The 16627-nt window shown below is 45.0% G+C and overlaps 1 protein-coding gene across 4 annotated transcripts in view; it reads right to left on the bottom strand.

Moving 5' to 3' along the window:
- LOC143805336 (ectonucleoside triphosphate diphosphohydrolase 8-like) overlaps nucleotides 1-16627 on the bottom strand; it is a 57051-nt gene that overhangs the window by 7753 nt on the left and 32671 nt on the right. For all 4 annotated transcript variants that reach the window (XM_077284564.1, XM_077284565.1, XM_077284562.1 and 1 more), the window contains 3 exons: nucleotides 15418-15544; nucleotides 4324-4441; nucleotides 2926-3076 (listed from right to left, as the gene is read on the bottom strand). In XM_077284564.1, coding sequence (XP_077140679.1) covers nucleotides 2926-3076; nucleotides 4324-4441; nucleotides 15418-15543 — 395 coding nt within the window. In that variant the 5' untranslated portion in view covers nucleotide 15544. The remainder of the gene's footprint in view (nucleotides 1-2925; nucleotides 3077-4323; nucleotides 4442-15417; nucleotides 15545-16627) is intronic.

Genomic DNA, 16627 nt, shown 5'->3' with positions numbered 1-16627 from the left:
CATACAGCTTCCCAAGGAATATTTATATCCAAAGATTAGGCATAAAAACCGTGATTACTTCCACTCGTCTACAAGTAGCATTTCTATTCATGGCCTGGGGCATGCAGCATAGGAGACGCACATTTTACCGTATTTGGTCAGCTGGCCATAGGACTATCTGTGATAGATTCTGAAAATAAAGTTGGTCAGAAGTGGTGCACTCTATATAAGAGACTGGTGCCCAAGGGAAAAAAGTATACAATATAGAATGATGACTTTCGGCACTCAATAAGTCAGGGAGATTTAAGTGTCAAGTGCTTTCCAATTTAATAAACAGCCGACATAGTAGGATATACAGACATCAATCCATACAACGTTTCAGCGTAAATGCCTTTATCAAGGGTGTCTATAGGTATATTAAAAAAAATAGAAAAATGATTAACATCATCAAATACGTTTGGTATACATACAACTGAAATAATATTCATACAGTTTGATAAAAACGTAGACAAAATCATATATTGATAATCAGCGGCTGTGTATTATCATATGAACAAGCTAACCACCAAAGAGGAAAGGAAATGAGGGGAACAGGCTAAACGTGTTCATAGCTGAAGCATAGAAGAATAGGGACAAGCTATCAACACGTTTAGGCTGTTCCCCTCATTTCCTTTCCTCTTTGGTGGTTAGCGTGTTCATATGATAATACACAGCCGCTGATTATCAATATATGATTTTGTGTACATTTATATCAAACTGTATGAAAATTATTTCAGTTGTATGTATACCAAACTTATTTGATGATGTTAATCATTTTTCTATTTTTGTTAATATACCTATAGACACCCTTGATAAAGGCATTTACACCGAAACGTTGGATAGATTGATGTCTGTATATCCTACTATGTCGGCTGTTTATTAAATTGGAAACCACTTGAAACTTAAATCTCTCTGTGACTTTAGAGTGCCGAAGGTCATCATTCTATATTAGATTCTGAAAATAATCGGGAATGAAAGCTGAAAGATTACCTACTGTACAACTATCAGGATGTTTAGACACCTCTAACAATCAGGGTCCAAATATACCACTGACCATCAGGATATCCTGTATATATATATATATATATATACAGTGTGTCCGTAAAGTCATGGTGCACTTTTATAGTTTACGTTTTGGCGCCCTTTCTCTGGCCCAATCATATCAGACCTGTTCATGAGGAGAGATAACAAGAACCAATCAAACAACACAAACTCATTTAAGCTGTTGCTGAGCCCCCAGTCAAATTAACCCCTGATAAACTGAACTCTGATTAATACACTGCCAGGTTTGTGACATCATGCAACCACAAGCTTATGCTATCGTTTGGATATGTGTAGGACAACAAATGGAGCCCACATCTAACTGCACTGAATAGGTATGAAACTGGAAGAGTTTTTTTTTATTTGGAGCAGATGTCACATTTCTATCATTTTTTGTTGCTTTCCAGTGACTTGTCAAAAGTGCACCATGACTTTACGGACACACTGTAGATACCTCTCTCCACTAGGATCAGACTACACCACTGACCAGCATGGTCTATGTACACCAATGACCATCAGGGTCTATGGATACCACTCTCCACCAGGATCTGACTATACCACTGAACATGAAGGCCTGATTATACCACCAACCACAAGCATCACACTACAACTCTGCCCATCAGGATCTCTAGATACCACTGACCACCAGTATCAGACTATCATTAACCATCTAAATGTGGCACTGACCGCCATGATCAGACTATACCACTGACCATCAGGATCCATATATATATATATATATATATATATATATATATATATATATATATATATATATATACCACGGACTATCAGGGTATGTAGATCCCTCTTTCCACCAGAATCAGACTACACCACTGACTATCGAGGTCTATATACACCACTGACTATATATACCATGGACTATCAGTGTCTATAGATACCGCTGACCGCCAGGATCTGAATATACCACTGATCATCAAGGGTCTTAAAATGCTGTTGACCAATTTAGCCATACCTACAGATAATACTTATTATAGGGGTACAGCCTTAGCAGACATAACAATTCCAACGAGGGTGGGAGGTTAACGGTGGTGTAGCATGTTAGTGGGTGAATGTGATGGTGGCAAACCACCCTGAGGAGATTTCCCATTCCTGTAGAGAATAAATAATATACTGACTTACTGCTAAAATTAGATAGCGGATCTGTGTTTTTTTTTATTTGCCTTGGGTAGACGGAGCTGAGCCCATGTAAGGTAAATTATTCTATTATTACAATGCATAATCCTAAGTATAAACGTTACATGACTAATTAAAGGCAGAAAGTCTTGATATAATGAGAAGAAATCCAAAGGCTAAAACAAGCCATACATTGTTTGCTGCAATACTCCTCAGGTATGACATCCCATAAACCACACAGAATTATTACACTCACACCCCGGTAAACAAGTCACAAAGGGGTTAAACAGATTTCCTGTAATCTGGCACCGCTGTGTAACTTGTATTCCCACGGACTATAAGTCTATCCCTGGTCCCAGAGAGGTGCACAGGGAATCGGGCCAGCCTCGCTGTTGGCCTCCATCCAAATAAGTATTTTAGTTTCTACTATTTAATTAAAAATCTCATGGAAAGTCTTAGGTCTTGTACAGGGGAAGACGTTCTGCTCCTACTCACTATACTACTGGGGGGGCTGAAAGAAGTAGTCAAGTGCGATTTACAATAATGCAAAATGTATTTTATGATGTTCCTCTATTGAGCTATATAGAAAAATGAATCATTTCCTCTCATTGGCGGCGGGCCATATGGGAAATTGAAAGTGACAACCACAAAACTGTGCTTAGAGGTACTGTTGGCATTTTATCAGCCCCAGGACAAGCATGTAGAAAAAAATAAATGAGACCCCCTTACTCCAGCAGTCTCATCCCAGCTGTGGCTCCAAGATAAGCAGGGGTCGCTTTCTGCTTTTCTGTAGGTATAATAGACATTGCTTCATCCAGGCAGTGAACCAGGGACTTGCCAGCACCAGGAGGGTCACTGGCATAACTGGAGATACCAGGACCTGCAAAACAATACATTAAAATACATGATCATACTGTCACCCACTGTCATATGGTTACTAGGTTTGGATATAACATCAAACTACAGTTAGGACCCGTCTTGGTGCCAACCATTGAGTTCAATGGGTATCAGCAATCAACCAGAGTAGGATCAGCTATGAACATGACTTAAATAGAGGGTTCCTGGAAACCCTTTTCCATTACTAAAGGGAGTTTTAAAGGAAATTTTCCATGCAACCTAAATTATTTTAATGAACAAATTAGAAACATATGAAGAACACACCAGGCAGGTGGAAGGTTGACTGTAGAGAGCTGGTCATATGGAGCTTATTACACCAGGCAATGGGCGGAAGTCTGCTCATTGTATTACTAGACTGCAGAGAATTGTCTCTAGGAAATCCAGATGTGTATATGGGGCAGAATCCGAATAGAGGAGATCAGGGAGTGATGAGAACAATGATGATCCTGCGCCTTACATAGAGCAGATGGACAAGACTTAGATCCTGGAATCTAGTCAATGACGCCTGAGCCGAAAACTAGAGGAATGAGCTGAGGTTTTGTGGAAAGATTTAAAGATAATTATAATTATATGAGATATATATATTATGAGAAAATGCTATTTTTAACATAATTAAAGGCTAACAAGAGGAATTCCTGAGAATCTAATACTAGTCTACACCAATCCTTAATTAGCCAAGTCAGGATGAATTTGCCATAATTGTCTGTTTTCTCTATATATTCTTTGCCTGGATGCGACTCTCTGCAGGAGGGACAGGGACTGGGGATCACATATTTTAGTGATTGGTGAAGGTACCTCATTATCAAACTATGGCAATGCTTATCACAGTACAGCATTATAATACAAGCTGCTAATATACATGTATACATGTCTCTGAGGGTCTCAGCACTGGATATATATGATTTAAAGTAGTGACCAAGGGGAAAAGGTATTACCGGTACTTAGCAACACACTAGATTACAAACTGATACACTGTAGCAAACAATGATAGAGGAGCTCATAGAGTATTGCCTGGATATCGCTGGATCCTCTTGTCAGCTCAGGACAGGACTAGCCATGAGATGATTTGCAGTTAGTCCTGTTCTGACAGCAAATGAATATTATAAAACCTAATTTTACATATCTTTTGGAGCAGACAAATCTCTGATGCTAACATCTCCCTTAAGATTCAATCATAGACATTAACAAACATGTAAAACTTTTACATGACTTAAGATCCATCATACGCACCATCCACATCGCACACATGAGTCTGGCTCACGATCCCAGTGTCGTTCTCCTTGTCTGTAGGCCATTGATAGATGAAAAGCGATGTGTGGGACGAACCGGCATCAAACACCATCCCATACTGGAAAAGACACAAGCGATATGTACAGTGTAACATTGGCATCACTAAAGGCAACTTATCAATATTATAGTAATTGATGGTGATATCACAATTTGTGATGCTGGATTATCAGAATATCACTGTATTCACATTCTTTGTAGGCCAGAGCTACATGATTCCAGTGACTGTTTAATCTCTGGGTGGTATCATACCCCATGTGCAATTTACAATTTGCAATTCTGCAGAAACCCACTCATACAATTTTATAAATATTAGTCCATGTGCTATGTCCTCCAAAGGCACATGACTTTCTGCGAGCTTGCCGATTTCCCACGGCCTGGAGACACCTCACTACCTACAGTCCATCTACACAGGCAAAAACTTGAGCACAGTTGTAAATCAAAGGAACGTCAACTTCTCCAACTTTATTATGTAATTCTTTTTTTGGTTACCGTATTTATATTGTTTGAACTTTGATTTTGACTGTCCTGACACATCTGCAATTATGTCGTATATCAAGTGACTCTAGACCACATGGGCAAGCTATAATACTGCAAGGGTACTTTCAGACATTTAAAGGGCATGCCCATAATAAGACATTAGTTATCCTATGCTAAACCTCATTTACAGTTTGCTTAGTACTCCAGAGCTTGGTTTTATAATTCTGCTAGTTACTGGAAACTGTCAGAAAGTTTCAGACGCACCCATAGTTCTTATAAAATCAGGTTACCATAAAGTATAAAGAAGAGCACAAGACACAGCGTCACTAGAAAAAGTTGTGTACAGACATCCAGTTAGTAGGGAGCATTGAGAGATTTCAGAGTTGCAGAATCTGGAGGATAATACAGACATTTTCTATATAATTAGGACAGCTTCATAATACAGCCTTATTATAGGCTATATTCTATTGTAAACAATAGAGGATCCATATATTAAGTGCTGAACTTCCCATGATAGTCCTTTCCACTTATGGTGGCCTTCTGTGGATTATAGCCCCCCTTCCCACTCAAATCTTAAAGAACTCTTTTACTTTACACTCTCTACAACTTTGGCTTTCTGTCCACTTTTCATTTACATTGTAAATGTCATTGTCACCTCTGTTGAATCTGTATCACAAGCTAATGTTTCCTCCATGTCTGTGTCATTTCAGTGGTGGGAAGCTACTCAACTTCTTAGGTTACATGACGTGTGGGGTACACTCGACTCACCAGCGCCTCTGATACTATCCCCTTATTCCCAAACTCCTAACCATACCACCCCCCACCCTATAATAACATCAGTTGTAACCCCAAAAATGACACTACACCTGTTTTTGGATTATATGGCCACAGCAGCCTTTTATTAACATACAATTACAAAATTAAATAAAAAACCCAAACTAGGAAGGGGTAGTCCTCGAAGCCACAACTTAAGGATTTTCCATGCTCCTTATATATATATATATATATATATATATATATATATATATATATATTCCTTTTGGACTCCAGGCTTAGTCTTACCCCCAGCCGCAAAGCACCAGCTCGGGGGCAGCTAATGACCAGCCCGGCCAAAACCAACCAATACCAATTCCCATGATTATCCATTCCACCAACTGATCGACCACATCTCCTCGTAAACTACTCCGGGGGAGTCCAGGACCAATAGAGATCCCCCCCCCCCCCCGCAAGCCGCCATCACCCTTTCCACCAACTTCGAGGACCTCCCTCCCCCGCCTTACTGCTATGACAAAAAATTAACATTCACTATTTGACGTAAAACATAAATACCATTAACAAACTTAACGAATCAAAAACAGATTCCGAAAAATAAGGGAGGGTGGGTGGGAGCTTCGCTTGCTGGCAGACCGCAGGTGACTGAATGCTCCAGCCGGATGCTGACGTGTCTTTTTGGCGGTTTTCCAATAACCGCCCTGGTCTCTCAGCCCAAAGCTCCTTCACTCCGCCCTTTTTGGTCCCTCCCCCTCACCAATTCAAAAAACTCCCCGCCGCCCACTTAACCCCACAAAGCCCATTAACCCCCTGTGGCTCTGATTTTCGCATGTGACCCCGTCATGGCGGCCTCCCTTGATGGCCCGGGGGCCAGTAGGCCTTTCTTGACGTGTGGGGTACACTCGACTCACCAGCGCCTCTGATACTATCCCCTTATTCCCAAACTCCTAACCATACCAGCCCCCACCCTGTAATAACATCAGTTGTAACCCCAAAAATGACATTACACCTGTTTTTGGATTATATGGTCACAGCAGCCTTTTATTAACATACAATTACAAAATTAAATAAAAAACCCAAACTAGGAAGGGGTGGTTCTCGAAGCCACAAATTAAGGATTTTCCATGCTCCTCTTATATATATATTCCTTTTGGCCTCCAGGCTTAGTCTTACCCCCAGCCGCAAAGCACCAGCTCAGGGGCAGCTAATGACCAGCCCGGTCAAAACCAACCAATACCAATTCCCATGATTATCCATTCCACCAACTGATCGACCACATCTCCTCGTAAACTACTCCGGGGGAGTCCAGGACCAATAGAGATCCCCCCCCCCCTGCAAGCCGACATCACCCTTTCCACCAACTTCGAGGACCTCCCTCCCCCGCCACCAACATAAATGTTCTGTCACCTCAAACATTTATGTCCCTCCAAACTCTGAGGCCAGTTTCGATGCCCTCTTCGATAGCCAGACACCACATGTCCGTCCCTACCGCGTTTAAATGAACCCCGTCTGACCTCCAACATTCCCCTTTTCCCGATTCTAAATTAACGTGCCGTACAACCATTGCTCCATTACGTGACATGAAGCGCCCAATTGCCCTGTTCACTTTGATTCTTGCCTTATTTATTCCCTCCACCGACCTCGCCCCGCGCCACACTTTTCGAGGAACAATGTCCGACCACACCACCATCAACTTTGGGAACGACGCTCACAACCACAGCATGTCAAATTTTATGTCCTTTATCAGTTCCCGGCATGGCCTTTTCCCCAAATCGTTCCCGCCCAAGTGAACCACCACCAAATCCGGGGCTCGATCTAAGCATACGAATCGGTGAAATTCCGGCAAGAATTGACTCCAGACCATCCCGCGCTTCCCGATCCATCGCAATGTCGCGGAATCTCTCTGGAACCCCAGCTGACGCCCATCCGGCCGAACCTCTGCCCTTAGCGCCGCCCAGAACACGAATGAATGGCCTAAAATCCAGACCAAACGGGATGTACCGCCTGAAATAAATAACAAAACCGTAAGTAAGAAAAAACCTTCACGAAACATACAAAAACTAATCCACTAAATACGGGCGGATGTAGGATCTGAATCTAATCGATTCCCATCGACCAATTCTCTTAACCATGTCTTCACCTAAGCCTCTTCTTGCCGCCTCCGTTGCCGCCCCAATCCTAAATGAGTGTCCACTGTAATATGTAGGCGAAACACCCCCAGCTGTCAAACACCGTTTGAACACCGCGATGAACTGGAATCGCGATAAGAAAGACTCATCTTCGTGATTCAAAAAGGGGTTGAATAACGCCCCACCATGTCTAATGAAATTATTCGCGCACAACACTGGACACATGATAGAACCCGGACCCGCAAACAACGTTATTTTGCAACCCTTCCCGCGGACATCGGTCTTAGAGGACCTCAGTAATATCTCGACTCTGTCGCCGAACACATTAATATCCTCCCTCCGTACCCCCCCTTTCTTCCATTTGGAGGGGCTAACCAACTCCCCAAGGCGAAAAGCACCAAAAAAGGCTAAAGCGAATGCCACTTTGAAAAGGTCAATCTCCCATTGCGATACACAAACCGTCAACAACTGTACGCCTAAAACCAACAACACCTCGTACGAAACCGGGCGTCTTAAATCCTGAACTTTCCAACCCTTTCTCCATCCTTTTAACACCTGACCCACCAAAAACGATTTTGTGACATCTTTTGAACCACGGACCTTAAAACCAAAAGCTAACCTTGCTAGCAGCTTGTTCAACTTAGGTCATCTAAAAGAAAAAGGTTGGTCTGTTTCTATCAACAAAAGCAATCTGGGTTCATCTTGTAAATACTCCCCTAAACAACCTTTCCACTCCTCCCAAACGCTCCATGCATGATCGTATTGTTTCCAGGACCTATCGGATAGGGAGTTCACCAATAAACCCTCTAAAGCCCGCCAGGAAGATTCCACAAATCCGCCGGACACTCCATGCCTGCTGAGTCTGCTTGAGGCACCAGCTCTCGAAAACGGTCCTCCTGGAGATGAGAAAGAGCGACAACCACTGAGTTACTCTCCATCAACCTGACTTCGCCCACAATCCACAAGTTATACGATAAACCCAAGAAAACCAGACGTTGCAAAATTTTTACCACTAATGGGGAATCCGCTGACAATGAATTCAACACCCTCGCCTCGCTTTCTGACCTGCATGGAAAACGTATCTTTTTGTTCATGATAACCTTGCCCCATAACGACAAGGCCACCAAAATGGGAAACAGGTACGTCAACACCCGATTCGCTGTCCAACCTTGCTCCTTCCAAAATTCCGGCCAGTCCGCCAACAACCAAGCTCCTTGAAAAAACAATCCGAAACCGCGTCCGTCAACTACTGCGACAAAAAGACCCAAAGCATCCGCATCTATCAACGTCTCGATCCAGATGCCCCTACCGTTGTACTCCTCCAAAAATTTAGCCCAAACTGCCAAATCATCCCGTAACTCTTTTCTCAATCTAATAAAATGAACGGGAGATTTTACACCTGCTGTTGACAGTGATAGCCTCCTGCAAAATGCTCGGCCCATCGGCATGATCCGACAAGCGAAGTTCAACTTGCCCAACAACGACTGCACTTCACGTAATCTCAGTTTCTTAGCCCTGTGTGCCTTAAATACTTCAACTCTCAGCGCGCCAACTTTTTCCTCCGGTAATCTGCAAACCATTTCCATCGTGTCACCTTCAATACCTAAAAAACTTAAAACAGTAACTGGGCCCACTGTCTTATCCGCCGCTAACGGGACACCAAAACTCTTAGCAATCTTCTCCATTGAATGCAATAATATTGAACAGTCTGCAGTCTGAGCCGCCCCTATGAACAAGAAATCATCAAGATAATGTATGCATGCATTTAAACCTGACACGTCTTTTACCACCCATTCCAAAAAAGTGCTGAATGCTTTCAAAATACGCACAAGATAGGGAGCACCCCATGGGAAGACAACGGTCAATAAAATAACCTCCATTCCAATAACAACCCAGCAAATGCATACTATCAGGATGGACAGGTAAAAGCCTGAAAGCTGCTTCGATATCTGTCTTTGCTAACTTGGCACCTTGTCCACACACCCGCACCCAATGCATAGCAGCATCAAAAGAAGTATACACCACCGAGCACAACTGCGGATCAATGCCATCATTTACAGACGACCCCCTGGGAAATGACAGATGATGTATCATCCTAAATTTATTGGGTTCCTTCTTGGGAACTATACCTAATGGCGATACCCTTAAATTCCGCAAAGGGGGACAAGCAAACGGACCTGCCATTCTACCCAGAGTGACTTCCTTCTCTAACTTTTCCGACACAACCTCAGGAAATTGCTGCGCCGATTTCAATTTTTTTTTAGACAATTTTACTTCCGTATCAACTGACGGGATTCTAAAACCATCCCTGAAACCATCTTCCAACAACCTAGCCACCATTCTATCTGGGTACCTATTTAAGTAGTGTACCATCTCTCCCAGCCGAATTGGCGTCACCCCTTTTTTCAGATCCCTCTGCTCATCTCTGTCTGTTTCCCCTGAAACATTTAGATGATCCGTGTGATCCTCCACAGATTGTACACTCATGCTTAAATTTGCATTTTGCGCCAAATCTACACGCCCCTTCGTTAAATGCGAAGCACAAGCCTTTCTGCATGGCAGTTGGATGTCCTGATTGACTATAGCTCCCTGCGCTCCCGGGAAAGGACTGATTGCTAGGCGCCGCTCTGGATGGGACCATCACCCGCATCCACAGAGCGATATCCTTATGATCCCACCGAATGTTAGGTTTAACTGCCTTCCTCTGACGAAATTGCTCGTCATATCTCAAGCACCCCTGACCCCCGTAAACGCGATAAGCCTCCCCTATAGCGTCCATATAACAGAATAATCCTGAACAATTTTCAGGAGCCTTTTCGCCTATAACACTGGCCAAAATGGCAAATGCCTGCAGCCAATTTGCAAAAGTTCTCGGAATCAATCTATACCTCCTCCTCTCCTCGTCCTCTTTCTTAGTCATCTCTCCTCACTCTATCTAAATTAAACCGTTCTAGGGGCAATAAAGAAAAAATTTCCACATACTCCCCTTTCCATATTTTTTCCCTAGTTTCGTTTTTAAGATGAGCTCCTAAAGGGCCCTCAAAACACACGTATACCTCTCCACGTGCTGTATCGTCTAACCTCACTGTATCTTCCTTCTCCTTTTCCGTGTCTCCTACCTGACTGGCCACTGACACTGTAGCGGAAGAAACGGCTGCACCGGCCCCCCGCTCTCATTCCTTAAACTCTCTGCTGATATATCCCTAGCCTGCACATTATATCTCACCAAACATGCCCCCTTGCCTTGCCTACCTGAACACCCCAGCCATGCAGTAGATGGTGGAGCAACAGGCTGACCACCCCCCCACAGAAGAGCTAAATCTCTTAGCCCGTGCATAAGCATATTTAATCGCCCGCTAACCCCCCCTGGGACCCCCTCGTGACCACCCCTACCAGACGAGGTTAACAAAGGGGGATAATGTAAAAAAGAGCTGTTCTCACCAAGCTGCCCGAGCGCTGTGGACCCGGCAGCCGACGATCCAGTAGCCTGATGTTGTCTTCCCTCTTCCGTCCTCCTGTCATGTTCTGGTGCAGCGTGGTCCGTGCGGGAGTTGCTCTGCGACGCTCTCCTTGGTGTTACCGGAAGATCCGCGGAAGTCTGTGCTGGGGACTGGGAGCCTGCGCTATCCGGGGACCATTGCCGCTGGTGATCCCTGTGTCCGGGAGTGGGGGATGGAGCCTGCGCAGCGCCGACCGCCGGCCCAAGGACTCGCGCCACTCTCGACCCCCTGCTGCTCTGCGCTGTGCTTGGTAAGGCGGCGCTGCTAGGGCCAGCTGTCAGCCGGCCGCGTTGCGCCCCCCGTTGAGGCACCTGTGGATCAGGCCCCCGTATATGATCTCTCCTGCCTGTCACATGCTGAGCCGGCTCACCTGCCACGGTGGCTACGGCCGTTCCTGCTCCCGACACCCTGTGTGGTCTGGATGCTGAGGAGGAGGCCGCCGCCTCCCCCTGTTGCAGGCCCCGCCGTGTGACAGGATTCCTCCCAGCTCGCCCTCGAGACCCAGCAATCCCGCGGCGCGCGCCCCTAGCTGGAGGGTCCCCGGAGGGGCTCCTAATTCGGCGTTGGGCCCGGGGGGGACATCAGGGCTTAAGCGTGCCGGCGGCCGGGACAGCCGCAGCTGGCGCCCTCCGGTGGGGACCTGGGGAGATCCGCTTGTCACCCCCTGGAGAAGGCTGCTTACATTCTGTTGCAGCCACGCAGTCCCCTGCATGCTGGCCGCATCCCGGAGGCTCTGCAGAAGCGCTTCCACCTCCATGCTAAAGGCAGACCGGAGCTTCACTTGCTGGCAGACCGCAGGTGACTGAATGCTCCAGCCGGATGCTGACGTGTCTTTTTGGCGGTTTTCCAATAACCGCCCTGGTCTCTCAGCCCAAAGCTCCTTCACTCCACCCTTTTTGGTCCCTCCCCCTCACCAATTCAAAAAACTCCCCGCCACCCACTTAACCCCACAAAGCCCATTAAACCCCTGTGGCTCTGATTTTCGCATGTGACCCCGTCATGGCGGCCTCCCTTGATGGCCCGGGGGCCAGTACGGCCTTTCTTAAGTTCTGCTGTTTTACCACCTGAGACCCTCAGAAATTCTCTCTTCCTCATCAAGAATCCTTCCATTTATTACAAAGTCACCAGACTACCGAGCTTGTGTGCAAACCCAAACCCCTGCAATTTTAAATGCTGAGCAAAAAGGATCCCTCCTCCAAGGCGCATATGGTGGACCTGCTCGTTAGTAAAAGATTTTTGGAATTGGCTTCTTGACATGATAGATAAAATGTTTGACAAACGGTCCTATTCAATGTCCAATTTCTTATGCTGGATTTACACTGTCTGATTAGGATGCTTTCAAGCTGTGCTTTAGCACCCATTCGTTAATCCTGTTGGGGTTTACATCCAAACCACCAGCAAAATGGGTTTCGGGTGTATGCGCTGACGGGACAATAGATTATAATGGTACCGACAGAGTGAACATGTGCATTTTCGGGTGTGCACGCCTACTGAAGGTAAACACTTAGACATAGTAGAGTACATCTGGCTGCCCGCCTCCAGTAGGCGTATGCACCAGAAAAACGATGCATGACATGGTGCAGCTTCACTCTGTTGGCACCACGATAGTCTATGGTCCTGTCAGCACATACGCCTAAATTTCGTTTTGCATTGGTTCGGATGTAAACCCTGACAGAGCCAATTAACAGGTGCCAAAACGCAGTTTGAAAGCAACCTTATAAAAGCACATCCATAGTGCACCAATCTCAATATTTTCTTTACAAGGGTTCAAAGATAATAGTAAAAAAAAAAAAGAAAAGGGTATACGGAAGAATAATGCCAGATTTAGACTACCTGCTCGCTGCACACAGGATCACACAGCAATAGATGCTCTCTATACATAGGAGAGAGATTTGGGTGCACACACACACTGACATTGTGCGTGTTCTCATTATTATTATTATTATTATTATTATTATTCATTTTTATAGCGCCATTTATTCCATGGCGCTTTACATGTGAAATACGGGGCAAATATAGACAAATACATTAGACATGAGCAAAAAAAACAAACAAAAAAAAAAACAAGGCACACGGGTACATAAGGAGGGAGGACCCTGCCCGCGAGGGCTCACAATCTGCAGGGGATGGGTGATGATACACTAGGAGAGGGCAGAGCTGGTTGTGCGGCGGTTCAGTAGGTTCAGGATCACTGCAGGCTGTAGGCTTGTCGGAAGAGGTGAGTCTTCAGGTTCCTTTTGAAAGTTTCTATGGTAGGCGAGAGTCTGATGTGCTGGGGTAGAGAGTTCCAGAGTATGGGGGAAGCACGGGAGAAGTCTTGGATGCGGTTGTGGGAAGAAGAGATGAGAGGGGAGTAGAGAAGGAGGTCTTGAGAGGATCGGAGGTTGCGTGTTGGTAGGTACCGGGAGATCATGTCAGAGATGTATGGAGGAGATAGGTTGTGGATGGCTTTGTAGGTCATTGTGAGGGTTTTGAACTGGAGTCTCTGGGCAATAGGAAGCCAGTGAAGGGCTTGGCATAGGGGAGAGGCTGGGGAATAGCGGGGAGACAGGTATATTAGTCGAGCAGCAGAGTGTAGGATGGATTGGAGTGGTGCCAGAGTGCTAGAGGGGAGTCCAGAGAGTAGGAGGTTGCAGTAGTCGAGGCGGGAGATGATAAGGGCATGCACTAGTGTTTTTGTGGTGTCACGGTCAAGGAATGCGCGGATCCGGGAAATGTTTTTGAGTTTGAGGCGGCAGGAGGAGGCAAGGGCTTGGATATGTGGCTTGAAAGAGAGGGCAGAGTCGAGGATCACCCCGAGGCACCGGGCGTGTGGGACTGGGGAAAGTGAGCAGCCATTGACATTGATGGATAGGTCTGGTGGAGGGGTAGAGTGAGATGGGGGAAAGATGATTAATTCTGTTTTGTCCATGTTCAGTTGTAGAAAGCGAGCAGAAAAGAAGGCTGAAATAGCAGACAGACAGTGCGGGATTTTGGTAAGTAAGGAGGTGAGATCAGGTCCGGATAGGTAGATCTGCGTGTCATCAGCATAGAGATGGTACTGCATACCGTGGGATTCTATGAGCTGTCCCAGACCGAAGGTGTAGATGGAGAAGAGTAGGGGTCCTAGAACAGAGCCTTGAGGAACACCGACTGACAAGGGGCGAGGTGAGGAGGTGGTGTGGCGGAGGGAGACACTGAATGTCCGATCTGTCAGATATGATGAGATCCAGGAAAGGGCCAAGTCTGTGATGCCAAGAGATGAGAGGATTTGTAGCAGAAGGGAGTGGTCCACAGTGTCAAAGGCAGAAGACAGGTCCAGGAGAAGGAGGACAGAGGAGTGTCGCTTGTTCCTGGCAGTTAGTAGGTCATTGGTGACTTTAGTTAGGGCAGTTTCAGTTGAGTGATGGGAACTCATTTCCCTGTAGTGTCACCACCGACCTCCCACTGCTTTGTGATCCTGTGTGCAGTGAGTGGCCACTACATACAGGAGAGGGGGATGACAACCCGGACCCTACAGTGTCAGTCTGTGAAGGGCTATGGATCTTTATCAGGCAGTGCTCCAAAGTGAGCTCTGTCAATCATCATAAGGGGTGAGGATAGTAACTGAGAGGGCAGAATTTTGCACCAACCTCTTGGCCATGCCAAGGATGCCCTGAATCCCCCTCATTTACATATGTGATTAAATTCTCTTTAGATTCTAGAAATATATTAAAAACTACAGTACTAGCATGATTTATATATGAAGGTCTAAATAGTTCAATTTGTTATTAAATTAAACAAATAGCTGAACTGTGGACATTTAATGCCACAGGTCGAGTGATCTAAACCCAGCATTACTCTTGCTTTCTCTGCTAGGTTTCTTCTGGATAACTTCTCCTTTCTTTTCTTTCTTTTGTACTATTATCTTTGATCTCCCTGCACAGGGAATGCTGAGATTGGCACACTGCATTCTGACGTTATTGTTGACCATTTTCTCCTGAAATAATGAACAATAACACTTTTGAAGCTAAAATGTGCATTTTATGAGTCCAGCTAGAACTTTAGCTGGACTCATAAAACGTTAATTTTATGAGCTACGATTTTATGAGTAACCAGATGCTGTTCTGGAGTCATGGCAGAAAAAAACGGCTTGAAGGAGTTTATGGAACACTGTGTAGTTCTCAACTGGTAATTACCTTGATTCCAGGGGGAACAGGGACTTCACCACTTTTTACCAGGGACAAAATAAGGGCAATTATTACAGATACGACCAACACTGCCAAAAGCACCAGGATGCCGATCTGCTTGGCGTCTAATCCCATCCTGCACGAGATAAAGGGAGGAGATTATATATAGTCATTATAAAGGCTAAAACCATAAACCCCAGAGGGGCCCCAGAGTAAAGGGTGATTTGACGAATAAAGCAAATCATAATAACAACTCTTAAGGTACCTTCACACTAAACAACTTTCCAACGAGAACGACAACGATCCGTGACGTTGCAGCGTCCTGGATAGTGATCTCGTTGCGTTTGACACGCAGCAGCGATCTGGATCCCGCTGTGATATCGCTGGTCGGAGCTAGAAGTCCAGAACTTTATTTGGTCGTCAGATCGCCGTGTATCGTCGTGTTTGACAGCAAAAGCAACGATGTCTGCAATGTTTCTTCATGGAGCGAACTGGAGCGAACAACCAGCGAGAACGATAAGTACATCACTGGATCGCTCCTGCATCGTTCTGCTGTTGCCGGTGTCTGACGTCTCCTAGCGACCTAAACAGCGACGCTGCAGCGATCGGCTCGTTGTCTATATCGCTGCAGCGTCGCTTAATGTGACGGTACCCTTAAGGTTTGCTGTGAATTAAATCCTAAACGATTGCACTTAGTATAGGGATACTCTGTGCAATTAGTGCATTTCTGTAATGTTTCCCATTCCTTGCGCTGTCTGTGAAGCACTAGACGTGGGTGCATTCATCAGCTGGAGTTTGTTTTTCCAAACAATTTTATTAACATTTTCAACCAAAACAAGACATAGAGAGAGCAAGGTTAACAGAAATGCAATGGCATGAAACATTAATGAAGCATAAAAGTAAAAATAGAATAAAATAAAATAACAAAACAATAAATGCAGTAAATTCTTATGGAAATATTTCCAGCCAGCGAGACCATTTTGTCAAAAAGGAAGGAAAGTAGCCATTCAGTAACGCCAATTTTTGTTTATAGGATTTATGCAAAGCCAGTTTGTCAATAATTTCTTGTGAACAGGGTATTTTAGAAGATTTCCAAAAAAAAGCAATAGCATTCTTAGAAACTAAAAACAGATGTATAACAAGTTTCCTAAAAGGTGGAGTCAATTGATCTGCATTCAACGAAAGCAGGGCCAACGGAGACAGAGAAAAATCCGAACGT

The sequence above is a fragment of the Ranitomeya variabilis genome, chromosome 2 (assembly GCF_051348905.1).
Source record: "Ranitomeya variabilis isolate aRanVar5 chromosome 2, aRanVar5.hap1, whole genome shotgun sequence".
In the NCBI taxonomy this organism is placed as follows: Eukaryota; Metazoa; Chordata; class Amphibia; order Anura; family Dendrobatidae; genus Ranitomeya; species Ranitomeya variabilis.
The sequence above is the reverse complement of the archived record's forward strand: the minus strand, read 5'-3'. Positions and strand labels throughout refer to the sequence as shown.